Here is an 18,939-nt window from a genome sequence, read left to right on the forward strand (position 1 = left end):
AAGTAAACACTCTGTGCTATAAACTGTAGTTAGTCAATGCTTCACGGTTCATCAGATGAACATTTTGGCTTATTTTATATAATTTAATCTAATAATGATTAATGAGATGATAGTTATTACTCACAAATTCTTGCACCAAATTATATTGCTTTCATGTATGTTAAGTCTCAATATTAAGGAACCAAAATATATACACAGGAAACTGGCATTTGGTTGGTTAATCAAGCATGACTTAAAGCAGGAAATTATTTATTAAATTCATAAATTAAAACATAAAAACTAACTTAAATGGGGATTCGTGTGTTGACATAGACTTTTTTAGGAGATGTCAGGTAGGATAAGAAAGATATTAATGGGGGGAAGGCCCATTCAGGTCCCATTTAGGTCCCTAAAACCTAGGTCCCAATACTTTCTAGGATACAAATATTCAATATATTAGCCCTTTACATGCTAAAAGAACAGAATTATTGGACATGTTATTTTTTGTGATATGGATCCTATCAGAAAAATTGTAGTCTTGCAAGTTTTAATTCATACTTAGACAAGTTACTTCATTCGATTTTAGCAATTGGGGTTCTCTAGGATTATGACCCACTCCCCAGTTGATAAACCTTTAGGTTTTAAAAATAAAAATAGCTGATGAATCACCCATAATTTTTTTTTTAATTTCTAAGAAAAGCCATCAGCAGCTTGGAGAGGGGTTAAGAGCACAGACTTTGGTGCTGGACAGCCTGAGGCTAGAGTCCTGGCTCTGTCCCTTTCTAGCTGCACGATCTTGGGCAAATGAACCTCTCTCTAAGCCTGAGATCCTGCATAAGTAACTGGGGAGAGGGGGAGAAATAGTGTCGTAGGATGGTTGAAAAGATTAAATGTGTACCACATGTAAAGTTATTAGCACATGCCTTGCACATTGGGGAACACCGATGCTATTATTATGGTGACTGCCATTGCCATGATTATTCATTGTACTAATTGCAGAATTGGTTACCTATTGCTGCATAACAAACCATCCCAAATTCAGATTTAAAACAATAATTCTGTGGATTGACTGGGTGGATCTTCTGCTGTTTTCACCTGAGCATATGGATACTTTTACCTGGAGGGCTGACTTAGCTAAAATAGTCCAAGATGGCCTTACTCCCATGCTGACTGTTGACTGGGCATCTCATGTGGATTCTCATACTCAAACTCATACAATAGGCTAGTGTGGCTACCTTCCATGGCCTTCTCAGGACTTTGTCCCAGAGGCAGAAGCTAGAAGACATCTAGAGGCTTAGACTCCAGAACTCACACAGTGTCACTTTCATCACATTCTGTTGGTCCCAGCAAGCCACAAGGCAGCCCAGACTGAGGGAGTGAGGAGACAGAGTCCGCCTCTTGATGGGTGAGCTGTAAAGTGTCTGTGACCATATTTAACCTTCCACAACACACTCTCTCCCACAATTACTCACCCTTCTCCCATGTGCAAGATAAATTCACCTCTTCTCAATACCCTCAAAATTTTCATGCAGCTATGACATCAGGTTCAAAGTCCAGTACCTGAAGATCTGTATGAGGTCCAGATATGGATTAATTCTTCATGTTATGCTCATCTTGGTCCAGAGATCTGTGAACTCAAGAGACAAGTTGTCTTCCACACACACCCCCAACATGCAATGTTGATGCAAGAACAGGATAATAATAGTCACTCCCATTCAAAAATTAGAACAGGAAGCACATAGCAGTTACTGGTCCAGAGCAATTCTGAAGTGCAGTCAGGTGCATGTAGCCAGTTACCTCACTGCTCCAGGGAAAGGGAACATTCCTTGATTAAGGCCCAGTACCACCTCCAACAGTGGAGTGGTCTCCTTGGGTTTGGGCTCCACCCCCTGGGCCCTTAGATCCTCTCTCTGGGAGGTCTTTCCTTTGCAATAAGAAATGGCCTGTGTCTGCAGCTGAGTAGCTTTCTCAGCATGCTTTCTGTCCATAGAAATTTGGGACCTGCAGGCCTCTTTACATTTTGAATTTTCTCATTCTCTTTCAGTTCAAGGTGGTAGATATTCTTAAACACTGTGAGTTTGTGTGGAATCCGACCATGGCTCACTCAAGCCCCAAAAGCTACATCTCTAAGTTTTTTCCAAAATGAACCTCTCTCTACTTTGGGCCACACATCAAGCTCCCATGAGAAAACCCTTACTTAAGAGTCTCCAAAGCCCTTTTATGTAGCTGTGGGTGTCTACGAGAATCTGCCTTAAATGTCTCAGAGATTTTAACCAAAAAGTCTTCTACTCACACAGTGATTTAATCTTTGGCTTCACTTCACTGGATGACTGACAGTTCATTCCCCAACCAAGCAGGTAGTGGGTCTTCTGTGTTTCCTCTAGATTCACCTTGCAAGCCAAATAGCTCCTTCTTAAGCTCACCATTCTCTTCCCATACTTTGAAACATAGAGCCAGTGGAATTGCATTGGCACTTTAAACATTCTATTTAGAGATCTCTGTAATCTTCTTGGCCTGATGTACAAGTTCAGTAGATTAAATACCTTTTCTTTCAAGTCACTGCAGGACACATTTTTTTCCCAGGTATTCCAAGGTTATATAATGCAGGCAACCCTCTTTCCAAGCACCAGGAGCAATGTCCTTACTTTTCTTCCTGTCTTCACTAACAAGATTTCTGCATCAGCTGCTTTAAGTCAAAACTTGGTGAGACGGCTGGTGGTGTTCCTCTGTTGGTTTGCCTAGTCTCCCTTAGGCAGCTACTTTCAGCTCAGGGTCCACTGGGCTGGAACGTTCAGGATGGCCTCACTCTTGGGCCCGGCAGTTGGTAATGGCTGTTGCCTGAGGAAGCTCAGTTCTGCCCATGAGGCTTCTCATCTTCCAGTAGATTAGACAAGCTTCCTTTTACTGTGATTTCAAGGTAGCAAACTCACAAATATAAGGCCTCTTGAAGCCCAGGTTCTGGAAATTGCCAAGTGTCAATTCCTTCACATTCTTTTGATCAGAACAAGTCACAGGACCTGCCCAGATCCGAGGAGTTGGAGAAATAGACTCCACCTCTGGATGGGAGTGTTTGTGGCCATGTTTAATGTACCATGATTGCTATGACTACTTTATAATCTACCTAATCGACTCCATACTTTGCAAGATAACTAAGCTGATCTATTGTGCAGACAATAAATCATATCTTTAAAAGGGAAATCCTTCATTACTGCACTTCCCTCAATGATACTAGTCAGTCACTTGGGCCAGTCATTCTAAGGTACAAACTAACTATATTTTAACACTGATCAGTTGAATTTTGTAATTTATTATTTTTCCTCTGAGAGGCATAAGGATATAGTGCTATTACATCTATTGTTCTTCCCTGATTACCTATCCTGTAAGAATAATATTTTTCTTTTGTGTATCCTTTATACATTTATCAATACCTCATGTGTGACACCAACTTGTCGTAGCTATTTATTTACTTATGTGCCTCCTCTCTCCTAGAAAGAATAAATCCTCTAAGAGGCAGAATTAATAAATGGTTCATGTTTATATCTTTTTTTTAAGTAAGCTCTATGTCCAACGTGGGGCTTCAACTCAGGACCCTGAGATCAAGGGTCAGGGCCTCTGCCAACCAAGCCAGCCGGGTGCCCCTGTGTTTATATCTTTCTTTAACACTTAATCAGTGCCTAGCACGTAGTAGAGTCTAAATAAATATTTACTGAATTGATTACCATGGTCCAGCTCATTGAAACAATACATGTCTACATAAAAAAAAAAAAAAAATTTTAAGGACCATATCAGCTGTTGACTCAATAGATAGCAAATATTTACCAAAACAAACAATAGGTTTTTCCATATAAGATCTTAAAAAATACAAATGCAGATTTGTTATTTTTATTTTTAAAAGAAAGTCAATAATCAAAAAGTCTCATACCGGGGGCGCCTGGGTGGCTCAGTTGGTTGGGCGGCTGCCTTCGGCTCAGGTCATGATCCTGGAGTCCCGGGATCGAGTCCCGCATCGGGCTCCCTGCTCGGCTGGGGGTCTGCTTCTCCCTCTGACCCTCCCCCTTCTCATGCTCTCTCTCTCTCTGTCTCATTCTCTCTCTCAAATAAATAAATAAAATCTTTAAAAAAAAAAAGTTATACACAGATTTTCGACTGCGGGGTGGGGGCGTGGGTGGGGTAGGCACCCCTACCCCTTAAGTGTTCAAGGATCAACTATAGTTGTTTTTACTCATTTGTACCGAATGAGACTCTTCTAAGTAAGCCCAGTTACAATTATAAAATAATTAGATTTATTCGATAGCTTTAGACCATTAAAATTCTGTAGGATCATTCACTCACATCATGTGAAAAAAGAGGGAGAACCAAATTCCTATTGGCTCAGAAGGACAGCAGCCCATAGCTCTTCCTTGTCACCCTGCCTGTTTCCAGAGTATGGGGGGCTGCTCGCTGCATGTCTCTCTGCTAATTGACCGGTGAGAAGCCCAGGGCCCAGGAATTATAGTCTAGGTTTTAGCACTTGTTTCATTCTCAGAATCTGTCTACAGAGTGGGAAACATTGTTACTTTCAGAATATATTCTTGCAAACTATTTAATCTCAGCAATGTTAAAAGATATATTCATAGAAAAAAAATCACTGAAACTTCAACAAAATGTTTACTAAAATTGTGATGGATCATGGTTTTTTTACATTTTACAAAATTGCAGTGTTTTTTGATTAAAAACTGTCAAATTAAAACAGGCACTCACATTGCCTTTGATATAACAATTCCACTTCTTGGACTTTATCTTCAGGGAATATTCAGAGAAGTGTATAAATATGCTTACTGAAACATTATAAACAGTAACAGGAAGAAGCAATTTAAATGTTCATCAGTAGATTATGTTGTTGAAATTATTAATACATAATGTCAATCAGCATTAAGATGATTTCTTACATAATGATATATATACACACAAGTGTACATGCAGTATAATATACAGCCATTAAAAAATAGGAAAACTAACATAGTCATTAAAAATATCCACAGTAGGGGCGCCTGGGTGGCTCAGTTGTTAAGCATCTGCCTTCAGCTCAGGTCATGATCCCAGGGTCCTGGGATCAAGCCCGGAATTGGGGTCCCTACTCCGCGGGAAACCTTCTCCCTCTCCCACTCCCCGTTTGTGTTCCCTCTCTCACTGTGTCTCTCTCTGTCAAATAAATAAATAAAATCTTAAAAAAAAAAATCCACAGTATAGGGGCACCTGGGTGGCTCAGTTGGTTAAGCGACTGCCTTCGGCTCAGGTCATGATCCTGGAGTCCCTGGATCGAGTCCCGCATCGGGCTCCCTGCTCGGCGGGGAGTCTGCTTCTCCCTCTGACCCTCCCCCCTCTCATGTGCTCTCTCTCTCTCATTCTCTCTCTCAAATAAATAAATAAAATCTTTAAAAAAAAAAAAAGTCTCATACCTACATGACTCTCCTACTCACAGTGTTACCATACTGGAGGGGCAAGAGAAAAATAAAACTAGCCTCCATGTAATTTTATCAAATGATTCCAAAGGTTTCATTTTATACTCCCCCCTGCCCCTTTCCCTCAGAGGTTCCAGAAAGGCTAATGGATTAGTACTCCCTTTGTTTGGACCGGCCTTTTATCCCTGCACATCCAACATTTGCAGAAGATCCACATTTCTTAACAGTTGGTGTCCTTGAATCTAGGATATTTATTTGCCAATATTTTTTCATCATTGGAACATTGGCGAGTTCTAAAAAAAACAAAAACAAAAACAAAACAAAAAAACCCTCTTCGTTTCAAATATCTACTCTTGCCAGAATTTCTTCGTCAAGGGTGACAGTTGCTAACTTTTAAATTCACCAATACATCCTTTGTTTCTCCTGCACACCAATCATTTACTCACAAGTCTAACTGTAATTCCTCTGGGCTTTTTTTTAATGTTGACGTAGTATCAACCTATGATTATCATAATGTTAATATAGTAACTGTTAACAATTTACTCATCACTATTAGTATCACGAGTATGATTAGAATGATCAAATTATTTCCTACGTGCCTTACCATACATGGACCAAGCCATGCAGCTTTCACATCGGTGGGTATTTATGAATGCTTCCTTGGGGCCTGGGTATTAAAAATTGAAAGTCTGAGATGTTATCCAATAGAGCAATGCTCTAGTCTCTGTCTTTTTCTGTGGTTTAACTCTTTTATACTTATTTAAACACAGTTGATGATGGTAATGTTAGTGTAAGGACTGACGGAGAAAGACCACATTATTTTTTTCCAAGTCGCTACACAGTTGGCTCCATACCACTTACTGTACAATCTACCCTTTTCCCTACTGGTAGACAATGCCATATTTATCATATACTAATTCTTAAATGTTTTATGTCTATTTCTGGACTCTCTATTTTAGTTTATTGATCAAGTTGCCTATTCATTGATAGCTTCCCCTGGATTTTACTATTTTAATTCCTATTTTGAGTAGCATTTTATGTGTAATATCTGTTGGAGGTTTTCCCCTCTCGCTAACTTCTTTCTCAGAAATTTCATGGCTGCTCTTTGTTAAAAAAAAAATTGGGATATAATTCATATACTGTGAAGTTCACCCTTTTGAAATGTACAATTCACTGATTTTTAGTATATTCACAAGATTTTGCAACAATTACTGCTGTCTAATTGCAGAAGATTTTCATCATTCCCAAAGGAAACCTTGTACCCATTATCAGGTCACTCCCCATTCCATGCTCATCCCAGCCCTTGACAATCACTAATCTACCTTCTGTCTCTATGGGTTTGCCTATTTTGGAAATTTCATATAAATGGAATCATACAATGCATGGTCTTCTGTAACCGGTTTCTTTCATTTAGTGTAATGTTTTCAAAGTCCATCCATATTCAAGCATGCATGAGAATGTCATTCCTTTTTATTCCATTGCATGGATGTACTTCATTTTGTTTAATCCCTTGATTAACTGATGAACATGTGGATTGTTCCCACTTTTTGGCTATTATGAATCCTAGCTGTCATTTTTAATTTGCATTTTTAACTACTTAGGTGAATTAAGCTCTCCTCTAATAACCATCCTAATGACATTATTTTATTGCCTTGGAATAGGAGTGCTCTTAAGAAGCTATAGCCTAAGAGAGCCATTGAATATCAAAAGGAATAACCTTTTTAATGGTATGAATAATTTGATGAGCATTTTCCAGGGTTTAAATGCCCATTGATAAACCCACCAAGCTAACATGTGAGTTCACAGAACTACTTAACGGGGTGATTTGTAGATTTTAGCAGGCATAAAACTCACCTGGGGCACTTGTTAAAAAACAAATGTATTGGCCCCACTCCAGAGGTAGTGATGCAGATGGTCCCTGATCTATTATTTAAACCATCCTGATCCCCAAGTACATTTTCATCTGAACTGCCTGCATGCAGCCCATCAGAATTACAGCTGAAATCAGGCTCCTCTAAAGAAACCCTACAGGAGTGCCCCGGAGAAGGCTGCACTTGACAACAATTCTGCTAACAGGTCACTTCTGAAGCTCTAACCTGCCATATAACTGGCAAGGAAGGCTCCTCAGACAAGTATGAAAACACTAGAGAAGGGTCAGACCTTCTCTTGGTTTTCTTGCGTAAGCCTCCACCACCGTGAGCCTCCCAAATTATCCATCCTCGTACTGGAGAGGTTGGCCTCCTTTCTGGTCCAGAACTCAAGCCTCACCTTAGCCTTCCATAGATGAGGGTCTCTGTCCCACAGGGGAAGCTGTTCTCATCAGCTGCAAACACGTGCATCCACGTGCTGACCCATGCATGCACCTAGTAACACTGCTGCATCTCATCCGTCCTCCGTTCAGGCCAGAGAAGGCCGGACCACCATTGTGATAGCCCATCGACTGTCCACTATCCGAAACGCAGACGTAATCGCCGGGTTTGAGGATGGTGTCATTGTGGAGCAAGGAAGCCACCGGGAGCTGATGAAAAAGGAGGGCGTGTACTTCAGGCTTGTTAACATGCAGGTATGTGCGCCCCAGGATTTTGTTTTCGGCTTCTCAGTAGAGTGTTCTTTATATTATTAAAACATCAGGCAGCTAATGCCATGCTGAGAAATAGAAAACTTCTGGAAGATACCGAAAATGTGCATCTGAGACTTGAATTCAGAATCAGCCAAAGAATCCTGAAAGAGAAAAAAGTGAGGGAGGAGGGAAGTAAAGGAAGACGTCAAAAACATTTCGAATTTATTCCTCAGGACAGAGATCCTTAATTGCCCCGAGGAATGTGTTCAAGCTAGCAGGTCCTTTCCACCATGAGATTAAGGACCATCAGAGAAGAGGCAGGAGGAAGAGGGCAATGCCAGGATCTCCAGCAGTTGGAGGAGGTCCTGTGTGATTTTAAAACGCTTTTTAGATGATCCTAACAAAACCAGCAATAGGAGTCATGACTTTAGGAAGTGAATAGTGTGGTCTTTTTAAAAAAATCATTCACTCTAGTTCCTAAAACAGGTACTATTGATAATTATTGGTTTGTATTACTATTGTATAATGCTTACTTGTGCAACTTTACAGAATAATTAACCTAGAAATATTTTTTCTATAAACATGATTCTTATATCAAAGCAAATGTATATATATCTATAAATATAACTATTATGTACATGGGTATTTTGTTTTTTCCGTAATATTTCAGATATATCATCCAGATGTTAACATTTTATTTCATTTTCTAAAAGATTTATTTATTTATTTATTTGATAGAGACAGCAAGAGAGGGAACATAAGCAGGGGGAGCGGGAGAGGGAGAAGCAGGCTTCCCGCTGAGCAGGGAGCCCAATGTGAGGCTCGATCCCAGGACCCTGAGATCATGACCTGAGCCAAAGGCAGATGCTTAACGACTGAGCCACCCAGGCACCCCAGATGGTAACATTTTAATGGGTATTCAGCAGTCCATTATATTAATGTGTAATAAATTGCTTAGTCATTTCTCTAAAGTTGGACACTTGGTTTATTTCCAGTATTTCTCTAAGATTTTATTTATTTATTTGAGGGAGAGAGAGAGAAAGTGTGCATGTACAAGCACGAGCGTGTGGGGGGGGGACAAAGGAAGGGGCAGAGAATCTCCAGCAGACTCCCCGCTGAGCACAGAGCCCCACGCGGGCTCAATCTCACGACCCTGAGATCATGACCTGAGCTGAAATCAAGGGTCATACACTTAACTGAGCCAACCAGGCACCCCTATTCCTCTATTCTAAATATGTTTCCTCTGCTATCCAAAAGTAGAATGCTCCTATAAAACCTTTCATAAGCCAAAATGGTGTAAAGCAAAGGAGAAATTACCATTAATTTACATGGAAAAAAACTGTGAGCATTCCCAGACCCAAAAAATAACCTCTCTTGGGCTTTTCTGATACCTTAGGACAGATTTTGCTAACGGGTACACAAAACAAATCGACATAAAGCACAGAGGCTCAGAGACACAGCACAAAGCTCTGGCCACCAAGTGCTGAGATGCTGAGTGTCGTCTGGGAAGGAGCTTGGCCCTCTCTGGCGGCCGAACCAAGGCTGAAAGCTATTTTCACTCTTCGCCTTTTTTTCATAAGACCGAAAATCCTCTTCAGATTTCTTTTGGTTAGTGAAAATAGGTACTAATGTAGGTTTTTCGTAAAAGTGAAGCTGCATAACGTGAACTTTCAAGAAAAGCAGGGAATACTTCTGTTACCCCTTGGAAACATGGTTCCAAAAAAGTTGAGTCAAAACTTGGCTTTGTTTTCTGACAAGTAACTTCTCTAAGCCTTAGTGTCCACATTTAAAACACTAAATCTACCATGCAAGCTTGTTATAAGGTGAAGAAATAAGCATCTGAATATGCTTTCAAAAAAAAAAAAAACTTTAAAAGGGTTAATTTTATGGTATGTGAAATGTTTTAATAAACTTTTTTTTTTTTAAAAAGCATCCGACACAAAATAGATGCATGATAAATAATTAGTTACTGAAATTTTCAAAGTCCCCAAAGTGAAACTACCACATGAAACGATGGAAAATCTTGTAACTCTTGCTTCAATTTACCAGAGAATGTTTTCCGGGAGGAGGGAAGTAATTATAGTGTTTTTACTAATTGCTTCTATATGGCCTAGCCATCACAGGGTCTTTATCATTTCCCTCGTTTAAAAAAATAAGTATAATGTTCCTTTACTGCAGTTTTCGTTTTCATTTTATTAATGGTTCCTACGGCTGCGTGGTTTTGCCTATGAAGACCTGTTCGATCCTCCAATGAGGTAACCATATTCTCTCCTGCCTGGCAGCTTCCGTGCCCCGTAAAGAATGACCTTCCATTCCCACGGGCACTTAGGCTGGGAGGCCGCCAAGGGGGATAAGGACAGCTCTGACCTTCTATTTCGTATTCCATAGCCTTTCTTTCCTAGGAAAAGTCATTCAATTGAAGATTGAACAGTGTCCTGTGATAGATGAGGCTTGTCACCAGCTAAGCCGTGGTTTCAGCAAGTCCTCGCTTGTTCAGCTCAAGATGAGCACTCATGTTTCCACCAGCTCTGGCAAATTCTATGATTCTTAGTCCCCTTGAACTTCTCCACCTTGGCACTCACATTTCCCACTTCTGGGTTGTTGGTGCTGGTGCAGAGTTGGAGGAAAGAGCCACAGGGAGCCTGGGTGTTCACTAAATGCTCATGCCAATGTGCTGCTTTTTCTTCCAGTTCCAAAGACCAACCAACCTAGATTCAAAAAACCTTGTCTCACTTTTGTTTCCAAGTAGAAAGGTCCTTGCTTTGTCATTAGGTAGACTGGTGGCTCTTGGTTGTTGCTTTCAAATGTATTTTAATTTTTTCCTGATTATAAATGTCAGGCATTCTTATTTTTAAAAATCCAAGCATTAAAAAAAAAAAAAACCTCAAACATGACTATCTTAGAAATTTGAGAGATTCTCATAATCCAAACCCCTGTTGATAGGCACTAACAGCCACTTGGTATTTATTTTTCATCTTTACTAGCCTAAAAGAGCTAAACAGTATTTCCAGATTTCTTTCATTATTCATGAGATTGACCATCTTTTCACGTGTTCATTGGCCATTTGTATTTTTTCCTCTGTTAAAGCATATGTTCCTATTTTAGGACATTTTTCTCTTGGGTTGTTCCTGATATTGACTTATAAGAACTTGCATAAAAAGGAAATATACTCTTGCATGTATTGGAGATATTTTTCCTGCTTTTCTCTCTCTTTTTTTTTTTAAGAGGGAAGGGGGAGAGAGAAAGCACCTGTGAGGGCAGAGGGAGAGGGAGAATCTCAGACTCCCCACTGAGCGCGGAACCTGTCACAGATTCTATCCCAGACCCTGAGATCATGACCCGAGCAGAAATCAAGAGCCAGACGCTTAACTGAGCCACCCTGGTGCCCCCCTGCTTTGTTCTTTTAATTTTGCTTTGCAGTTTGTTTGGCTACCATAAAAAAAAGCTTTAAAATCGTATGTAATTATATTATCATTTTTTTCCCTTCATGTGTTCAGGATGTGGAGCTGTTCTTAGGATATTCACCCATATTTTCTTTCAACATTTGTTTTACTTTTTATAATTAAATATTTGAACCAGCTGCTGAGGTATATTCAGGTGTAAGAAATAAGGGCTATTGGTTTTAAATAAATACTTTTCATCACCTGTTAAAGTGGCCATCTTGATTTTGGAACTCAGTGACCGCAGCACCCACCAAGTGAGGGCTTTAGGTAAGGCACAGAAAAAAAATATTATGGGAGAGAGGAAGGGATTGTTCATTTGGTCACAGAAGGCTAAAATCATAGCGGGCTTACTGGAAGAACTGTCCGTTGAGACACCCTTTGATAGCATGGAGATGACAAGGAGGAGAAGAAAAGGTGTTCAAAAACGTAGTCCAGTTTGACTTGCCATGAGCTAGAATTTGGGGGAGCCAGGCTTGAGTGTGCGGTGGGGACCTGTGGAAGATTTTTTGAGCTGGGATGTGATTTGAGCAGAACTGTCCTTTAGGAAAATGAATCTGGTAGCGGTGTGGGAATGGATGGAAGTGAGGATGCAGGGATCAGTTAGAAGACTAAGGCTTTAGGTTGGGTTGGGTTGGGAGATGGTATGAAACAGTTCCAGTGAGAAGCAAGCAGGGAAGTCCACCACCCAGAACATATCACTGCAGTGTGGCTCAAGGCACATGAGAGATGTTTTGTCGGGTATTGAAAGCACAGCTGAAAAGCTAGGATCGGATAATACACAGAGCTCTGGAAAGGCTGCTGTAGGAGCAGCGGACCTGAAGAAGAGGAGCAAAAACATGACAATACTACAGTAACTCAGGTCCTGGATAAACCATTAAGAGGTTTAGACTCAAAGTTAGAGTCCAGCATCATTGGCTTGATGTTCCTCACCAGGCATTAAGCCAGAGATTGGAAAATTACCCTTCCCCTGGCCTCTTTAAGGAGAGAATTGATCCCAATGCAGGCAATGAGGCTTAGCCTGCAAGAGGGGTCACCTGGGGTGAGGTGAGTCTGAGCAGGATACAAGGAAGAAAATGAATGCACTCGGCCAGTCAAGGAAAGCAGTTTAATTGCCTCCCATGGGGAGTGACCAGCTTTTCCTTGGTTGTAGCTTTAAAAATGAGCCCTCAGTAATACTTCTATTTATTCTTCTTCCCTCTGGTGGTGGTCATGACTTGTTTCCTGCATTCCCAAGTGCAGAGAAAATTCCTATGTACCTGCTAGATGATGGAAAATTTGCCTTTTAATTTTTAGGAACTACTTTTATTCTCCAATTTTTATATGGTTCAAATGAAATTTAACCTTTTTGTCCTTTTTAACCTTTAACACAGCTTTTCTGTGTTGAAACACTTCTTCACAGTGTTCGAGATAATCTTGATTGAGAAGCTGTTAGGGCATCGACAAGACAAGCCGTGGCCCATGTGATATTCAAAATGGCTTTATGGGTCTAAACTTGGAGGTTATACCCATCTGGAGACACACACGTGCACAACTTAACATTTTCTTCTTTCAGACATCAGGAAACCAGATCCACTCAGGAGAATTTGACCTTGAACTAAATAATGAAAAGGCTGCGGGGGATATGGCTCCAAGTGGCTGGAAATCTCGCATATTTAGGAATTCTACTCATAAAAGCCTTAGGAATTCACGGAAGTCTCAGAATGGCCTTGATGTGGAAACCAAAGAACTCGTAAGTTGTTTTTCACTTAAATCTTTTATGGTAAAGTTTTGCTGTTGAAATTCTTACATTTGCAAATATATTGCAGACACAGACGATTCCTACTCTGAATGACACCCTTCCTGGAAAAAAGGAAATTTCAACTTTTAAATGCAGTTGACAATGAATTAAAATCAATTCCAATTAAAAGTGGATTTCTGGGGGTGGGGGAGGAATAGATCCAGAAACATAGTCTTTGTGATTAGATGCTTAAAGGTAGACGTGCCATTCATCTTTGAGATCCAGAGATAAAGCTACAGTAAAAGGCCCTGATATTTGCATTCTGTTAGGAAGGATTACCTCTGATGGTCTATGCTGAAAAGCCAGAATAACATCAGTTTAAACAGATTAAGAGTTTTCATTTCTCTTTCACCTAAGAAAGCCTTAGTGGTAAGAACCCCGAGGCTGGCGTGGTGGTGTCTCCACAGTTCCCTTGGATTCAGGCTCCTTTCATTCTTATCTTCACTATGCTTGCTTGTGACCTCCATCCTCAAGGATCTAAAAGGGCTCCTGAAGCTCCAGCCATAACATCCACAGTCCAAGCAGCAGGAAGAAACAAAGATGTTCCAGAAGTTCCAGACAATACTTTTACTTACATGTCACTGGCCATAACTTAATCCCATGGCCATACCTAGCTACAGGGAAGATAAAAAAAAATCTAATCTTTTTACTCTACGCATTGCCACTCTGAATTAGATTGGAATTCTCTTACTAAGAAGAAGGGCAGAATGTCCAAAAATAGCAAAATTGTATGTTCTTTAACACTTTCCATCTAAAGACTTGTGGTATCATTAATTCAAGTTAATAGAAACTTTTATCATCGTGAGGGAATCCATTCTAAGAAAAGGTATTTTCTTATTTCAAGAAATTGAAAATACATTTGGATGTTACTTGATAAATGTGGTTTATTTTTACTCCTGTGTTGGCCTAAAGAAACTAATCCTGCTGAGAGTTGATTGCTTCTGTTTTTCTCTGCCCACAATATTATTTACTGCAGAAATTACAAGGGCTCTCTTAGAGGTCTTAATCTTGGTATATTTATGGAAAGAAGAGTAATAGTTACACTATTTTGAAGTTACTTTATCTTAAGATAAAGAATTCCAACCTACTCCCCTTTTGGCCGTGGAAGTATCCACTTTTTATTTTCTCGTTTATCTTCAGAGCTATGCTGCTAAGTCTTTAGAGTCTGGCATTTGAGAGGACCACTTCTCTTGAAGAATTGCACAGAGAAGAGGGGGAGGCAGAAAATGCCACAATCAATAAGATTGTCCCAAGTACCATCAGAGGGGGTTTGACAACGTGCCCAAGGAGAGGGAGGAATTAAGCCTGATGAGAGGGACCTGGGGAGACCTGTTTGTGTGTGTTGAAGAGAGTAGTCTGAGGAAAACGCTCATTTATCAGGCTGGAGACTAGGACTTAAAGATAACGCTAACTAGGGAATAAAATAAAATGAAAGAAAAGAAACAAAAGAAATGAAAGAAAAGAAATAAAAAACAAGAAAAGAAAATACAAGGAAAATACAAAGAAAAGAGAAGAGGAGAATATACAAAGAAAATGGGTGGCTTGAAAAAAGAGAGCTGAGAGGAACCTACTGCTATGTTCTCTGTTTCATAGAGACCCAAACATGATCTCTGTAAATGACCGTAAAGCTATGGGATTCCATAGGCACTTTTTGTATCTAGTTTAATTCTAAAGGAGAATATTCTGACTATAGTGGTAGTTTATGTGACTTAAATCCTTCATGTTTGAGAAGGCATTGAGTTTGACATTTGCTGAGAATCTGGTATGTGCCAGGTATTGGGATAGTTTCTAGGGATATAAAGACATACACGCTTCACCTTTAAGAACAAAACTCATAAAAGGAGGCATGTAAATACATAAGAAAAAAAATTACAAAACGAGCTAAGCTTTGAAATAGGAGAAGCCTGCCAAGGAACAGTGATAAAAGAAAATGGGCATAATTAAGTTGATTTTGTGAGAGAAGACCATGTCCCAGAAAAAGGCAGCCCTGGATGGGGTTCTGGGGGTGAGGAGGCCAGGCCCGTGTTCTCAGGTTACTTATGGTGTCCCACATTTGTAAGGACCTTTATCCATCTGTTCATGGGTATTGTCTCCTTTGACCCCAACATCATCCCTGAGTGGAGTTGGGACCTAAATCCCAGAGCGTTTTGTCCTGCCTTGCCTCCCTCTGCTGAAGCTGGAACAGAGATGGGCCGATGACACCATGGAGACTGCTTCTCAGGTGAACAGCTCTCCCTCAGCTTACGCCGAGTCATCAGTCGCCAGTGTTAGGATTTTATAACAGGATGTCTCACTTCAGTAGTTGGATGTGGACGCGTCCTTCTCTGCGCCTTGTCTGCAAGTTCCTTGAGGGCAATGCTGTCTTTGTCTACACACTCTGGTAACTGTTGTGTCATCACCAGTTGGCCCTGATACGTGTATATTTGTGTGCATGTGTGTGTGTGCTCTAGGAAGAAAATGTGCCGCCAGTGTCTTTTCTGAAGGTCTTGAAATTGAATGAGACGGAATGGCCATACTTTGTGGTCGGCACGTTGTGCGCCGTTGCTAACGGGGCTCTGCAGCCGGCGTTCTCCATCATATTCTCAGAAATGGTAGCGGTAAGTTTGCAGACATCGCTTAGCAGCTTGAATTAAATCCGTTCTCATCCCAGCCTCACCACTGGGTCCATTTTGGAGTAAAGCAGCCTCAGATTAAAGTACGCCGAAGTTTTAAATTCCCTTCTGAGGAAAGCTGTGAGGCAAAAGAAAAAGTAGCCTTTCAACCCATTCCAAGTTAGGATATTAATGATATTATAAGTCAAAATCACTGATGGAGGCCTTTCCTTATGTCTCTTCATTGGGGTGAAACTGGGGTCAGGCAGTCATCCCCTTCCCACCTGTGGAGACGAGATGCATGCTCACAGCGTGGCTGGGGGTGGGGTGGGGGGCGGGTGAAGGAAGGACAGGCTCAAGTCACAGCCTCTGAGCGGCCAGGTGCTCGGCACAGGCTGGACCACCACTTGCCAGCTGTGCAGAACTTGGGCTAGATGCTGTCCCTCCTTGTGCCTCAGTTCCTTCATCTCTAAAATAAACGTACTCACAGGATGGCTGAGGATGGAAGGAGATTATATAGATGACTCTAAGGTGAAGCGTTTAAGAGTGTCTGCTTTGAAGTAAGTATTCAAAAAACAATAGCAAGTACATCATTGCTTGAGCAATCCTTCCAAGGCCTGGGGAGTCAGAGACCTAGAAGACTCAGACTATCCAGTTGTTAACTTCAGTGGGGGATATTTGTAGGAACTTACCAGAAACGATGTGAAAGTTCTGGATGTGGGTAGTGGTGAAGGTTGCACCACATTGTGAATGAACCTCATGCCACTGCATTGGATACTTAAAAATGGTTACAATGGTAAATTTTTTGTTGTAGATATATTACAATAACCCCCTGCCCCTCACACACACACGTTCAAAGCCTCATGTTTCAACTGTGACGCTCAAGTCATTTTTTTTATGGCAAGAGTGAAGAGGATCTTGTAATCCAAATAGGCATTTTAAATGTTCTTTTGTAGGTTTTTGGACCAGGGGATGATGAAGTGAAGCAGCAGAAATGCAACATGTTCTCATTGCTTTTTTTAGGTCTGGGAATTATTTCCTTTTTTACTTTCTTCCTTCAGGTAGGTACCTATGATTTCATCTTCTCATCAAGTCTACATTCTGTTAGACAATATAAATTATCTTTTAGCTAGATTTTCATTACCTATTAATACACAGTAATTATCAGTTAATCAAAACCTAATGGAGCTTCCAAATCTTAGATTGAAATGAATTGCAGGGACACCTGGGTGGCTCAGATGGTTAAGCATCTGCCTTCGGCTCAGGTCATGATCCCGGGGTCCTGGGATCACGTCCTGCACAGGGCTCCCTGCTTAGTCGGGAGTCTGCTTCTCCCTCTGCTTGCCGCTCCCCCTGCTTGTGCTCTCTCTCTGTCTCTCTCTCTGACAAATAAATAAAAAGCTTAAAAAAATGAATTGTAAATGCAGTGTGTGAGGCTCTTTCAGAGAGCAGTGTCCTTACGCGGAAGGATTTGTGACTTCCCTGTGTGCTAAATTCTATTACATTCCAGGTTTGCCCACAGCAAACATTGATTACAAAGGAAAAAAAGAGACTTGAATTCATAGGAGAACATAAGTTCCAGTTAAACTCATGATAAACCAGAAAAAAAAGTCAGTACAACAGTATTTTCTCTTGTGACTCTGTGTACAATATAAAGTAACTGCTCTGATTTCTTCCTCCTTGATGGATGAACTCTATGAAAAAACATGTGTCCTCTTGCATTTAGACACTGTGGCCCTGGCCAGAGGGAACTAGTCAGCCCTGCTCTGTTTGTCCTCTTCAACCTAGACTCCTAGTACATTTCTTCTGTCTCTGTACCTCAGCACCACGTGGACCTTTCTAACACAGTCCATTGTGTCAGCAAAATGAGCTTTCTTAGCCCCATCCAGCGTGCTTGTCTTCTGTCGTTGGACCGATGGGAAAAGCAAGGCAAGCATTTTATTGAGAAATCGTTGCCTCACTAGTAGAAGCTCAGGGCTGCAGTCCAGCCCCAGGCCTTGGTGTATTTAGGGAGTGGAGCTGGATTTATAAATGTGTTTTGGAGGCTGGGACAACAGTGGGATGACACATAAGACGGCGGTGCCCACACGGTCCTTGAGCGATGTGCCCACCAAGGAAGGAGGAGACCAGAGGCGTCAGGCCAGTCTTGGACACCTGGGGCTGACACCTCCCCAGGCTCTGAGCACCCGTCCTCCTGGCTTCATAAAGACTCCTCATGTGTCCTCCCCAGAACACACTCTCCATACCTACACCAACACTCAGTGTGCCTGGAGGTTCTCGCCCATCCCAGGGGCCGTGGAAGCAGGCCCAGCTGTGGACATCTGGGTTGCTCTTCAGTTGGAACATGGTATAGCTTAGAAAGAGGGAAATTTTCTGGCAGGAATGCTTGGGGATAAAGAATAGTTGTTCCCCAATCTGAGAGTAGGTGGAGCTGTGACAGAGAGCCAGCAAACCCATTTGGAACTTGTTACTACAGGCATCCTCCTTCCTTCTGCCCTCCCCTCTCCACTACAGGAGCCAAAATGTATCCCTGCAGAGAGTTATGTTACTTCTGCTTTCAACTGCCTGAAGTATCAGGAACACACTAAGAGTTGTAATTATGTATGGTATTGTTCTTACTGAGATGTTGTCCTTGAAAGTTTGGAAAAGGAAATAGATTTAGAATGTTTTCAAAGCCAGAACTGGACTTTTGTCAGGTTTCTGGTGTTAGGATTCTTTCTGCATGCTAATGATCGGGTAGTACATGAATTTGAAGTTGGGACTTCGAATTGGTGTTTGGTCATAGACTTGTTTTACCTGAATAGCAGATTAATATGTAAGTAATGTAAAAATGTGAATATACCTGCTTCGGTCAGAATACTAATGATCAAAAAGGAACAATAGCTTTTCCTCCCCCCTCAACCAGGGCTTCACGTTTGGGAAAGCTGGGGAGATCCTCACTACCAGGCTTCGCTCGTTGGCGTTTAGAGCAATGCTAAGACAGGTAGGTGTGCGCACTGGAGAATGCCTTCTCTCCAGATTTCTTTCACTCGAAGCCTGTTTCTATTGTTCTGGGTGTGCTGTAATTCACATCTGTACCTGCCTGCCCCATCCATGCGTTCCTGCAGGGACTGGCCAGCAGCCAGCACACTGTCCTGTTCTTTGAACA

General features: G+C 41.2%; 1 protein-coding gene across 2 annotated transcripts in view; it reads left to right on the top strand.

Moving 5' to 3' along the window:
• ABCB4 (ATP binding cassette subfamily B member 4) overlaps window positions 1-18,939 on the top strand; it is a 74,730-nt gene that overhangs the window by 30,410 nt on the left and 25,381 nt on the right. Inside the window, exons 15-19 of one of the 2 annotated variants that reach the window (XM_064575330.1) lie at window positions 7,822-7,983; window positions 12,976-13,152; window positions 15,651-15,797; window positions 16,748-16,852; window positions 18,697-18,774. In XM_064575330.1, coding sequence (XP_064431400.1) covers window positions 7,822-7,983; window positions 12,976-13,152; window positions 15,651-15,797; window positions 16,748-16,852; window positions 18,697-18,774 — 669 coding nt within the window. The remainder of the gene's footprint in view (window positions 1-7,821; window positions 7,984-12,975; window positions 13,153-15,650; window positions 15,798-16,747; window positions 16,853-18,696; window positions 18,775-18,939) is intronic. The other variant, XM_064575331.1, reaches the window with a different exon arrangement.

Source organism: Mirounga angustirostris, unplaced genomic scaffold, assembly GCF_029215605.1.
Source record: "Mirounga angustirostris isolate CCGP_5_RB_7025 unplaced genomic scaffold, mMirAng1.0.hap1 SCAF_12, whole genome shotgun sequence".
In the NCBI taxonomy this organism is placed as follows: domain Eukaryota; kingdom Metazoa; phylum Chordata; class Mammalia; order Carnivora; family Phocidae; genus Mirounga; species Mirounga angustirostris.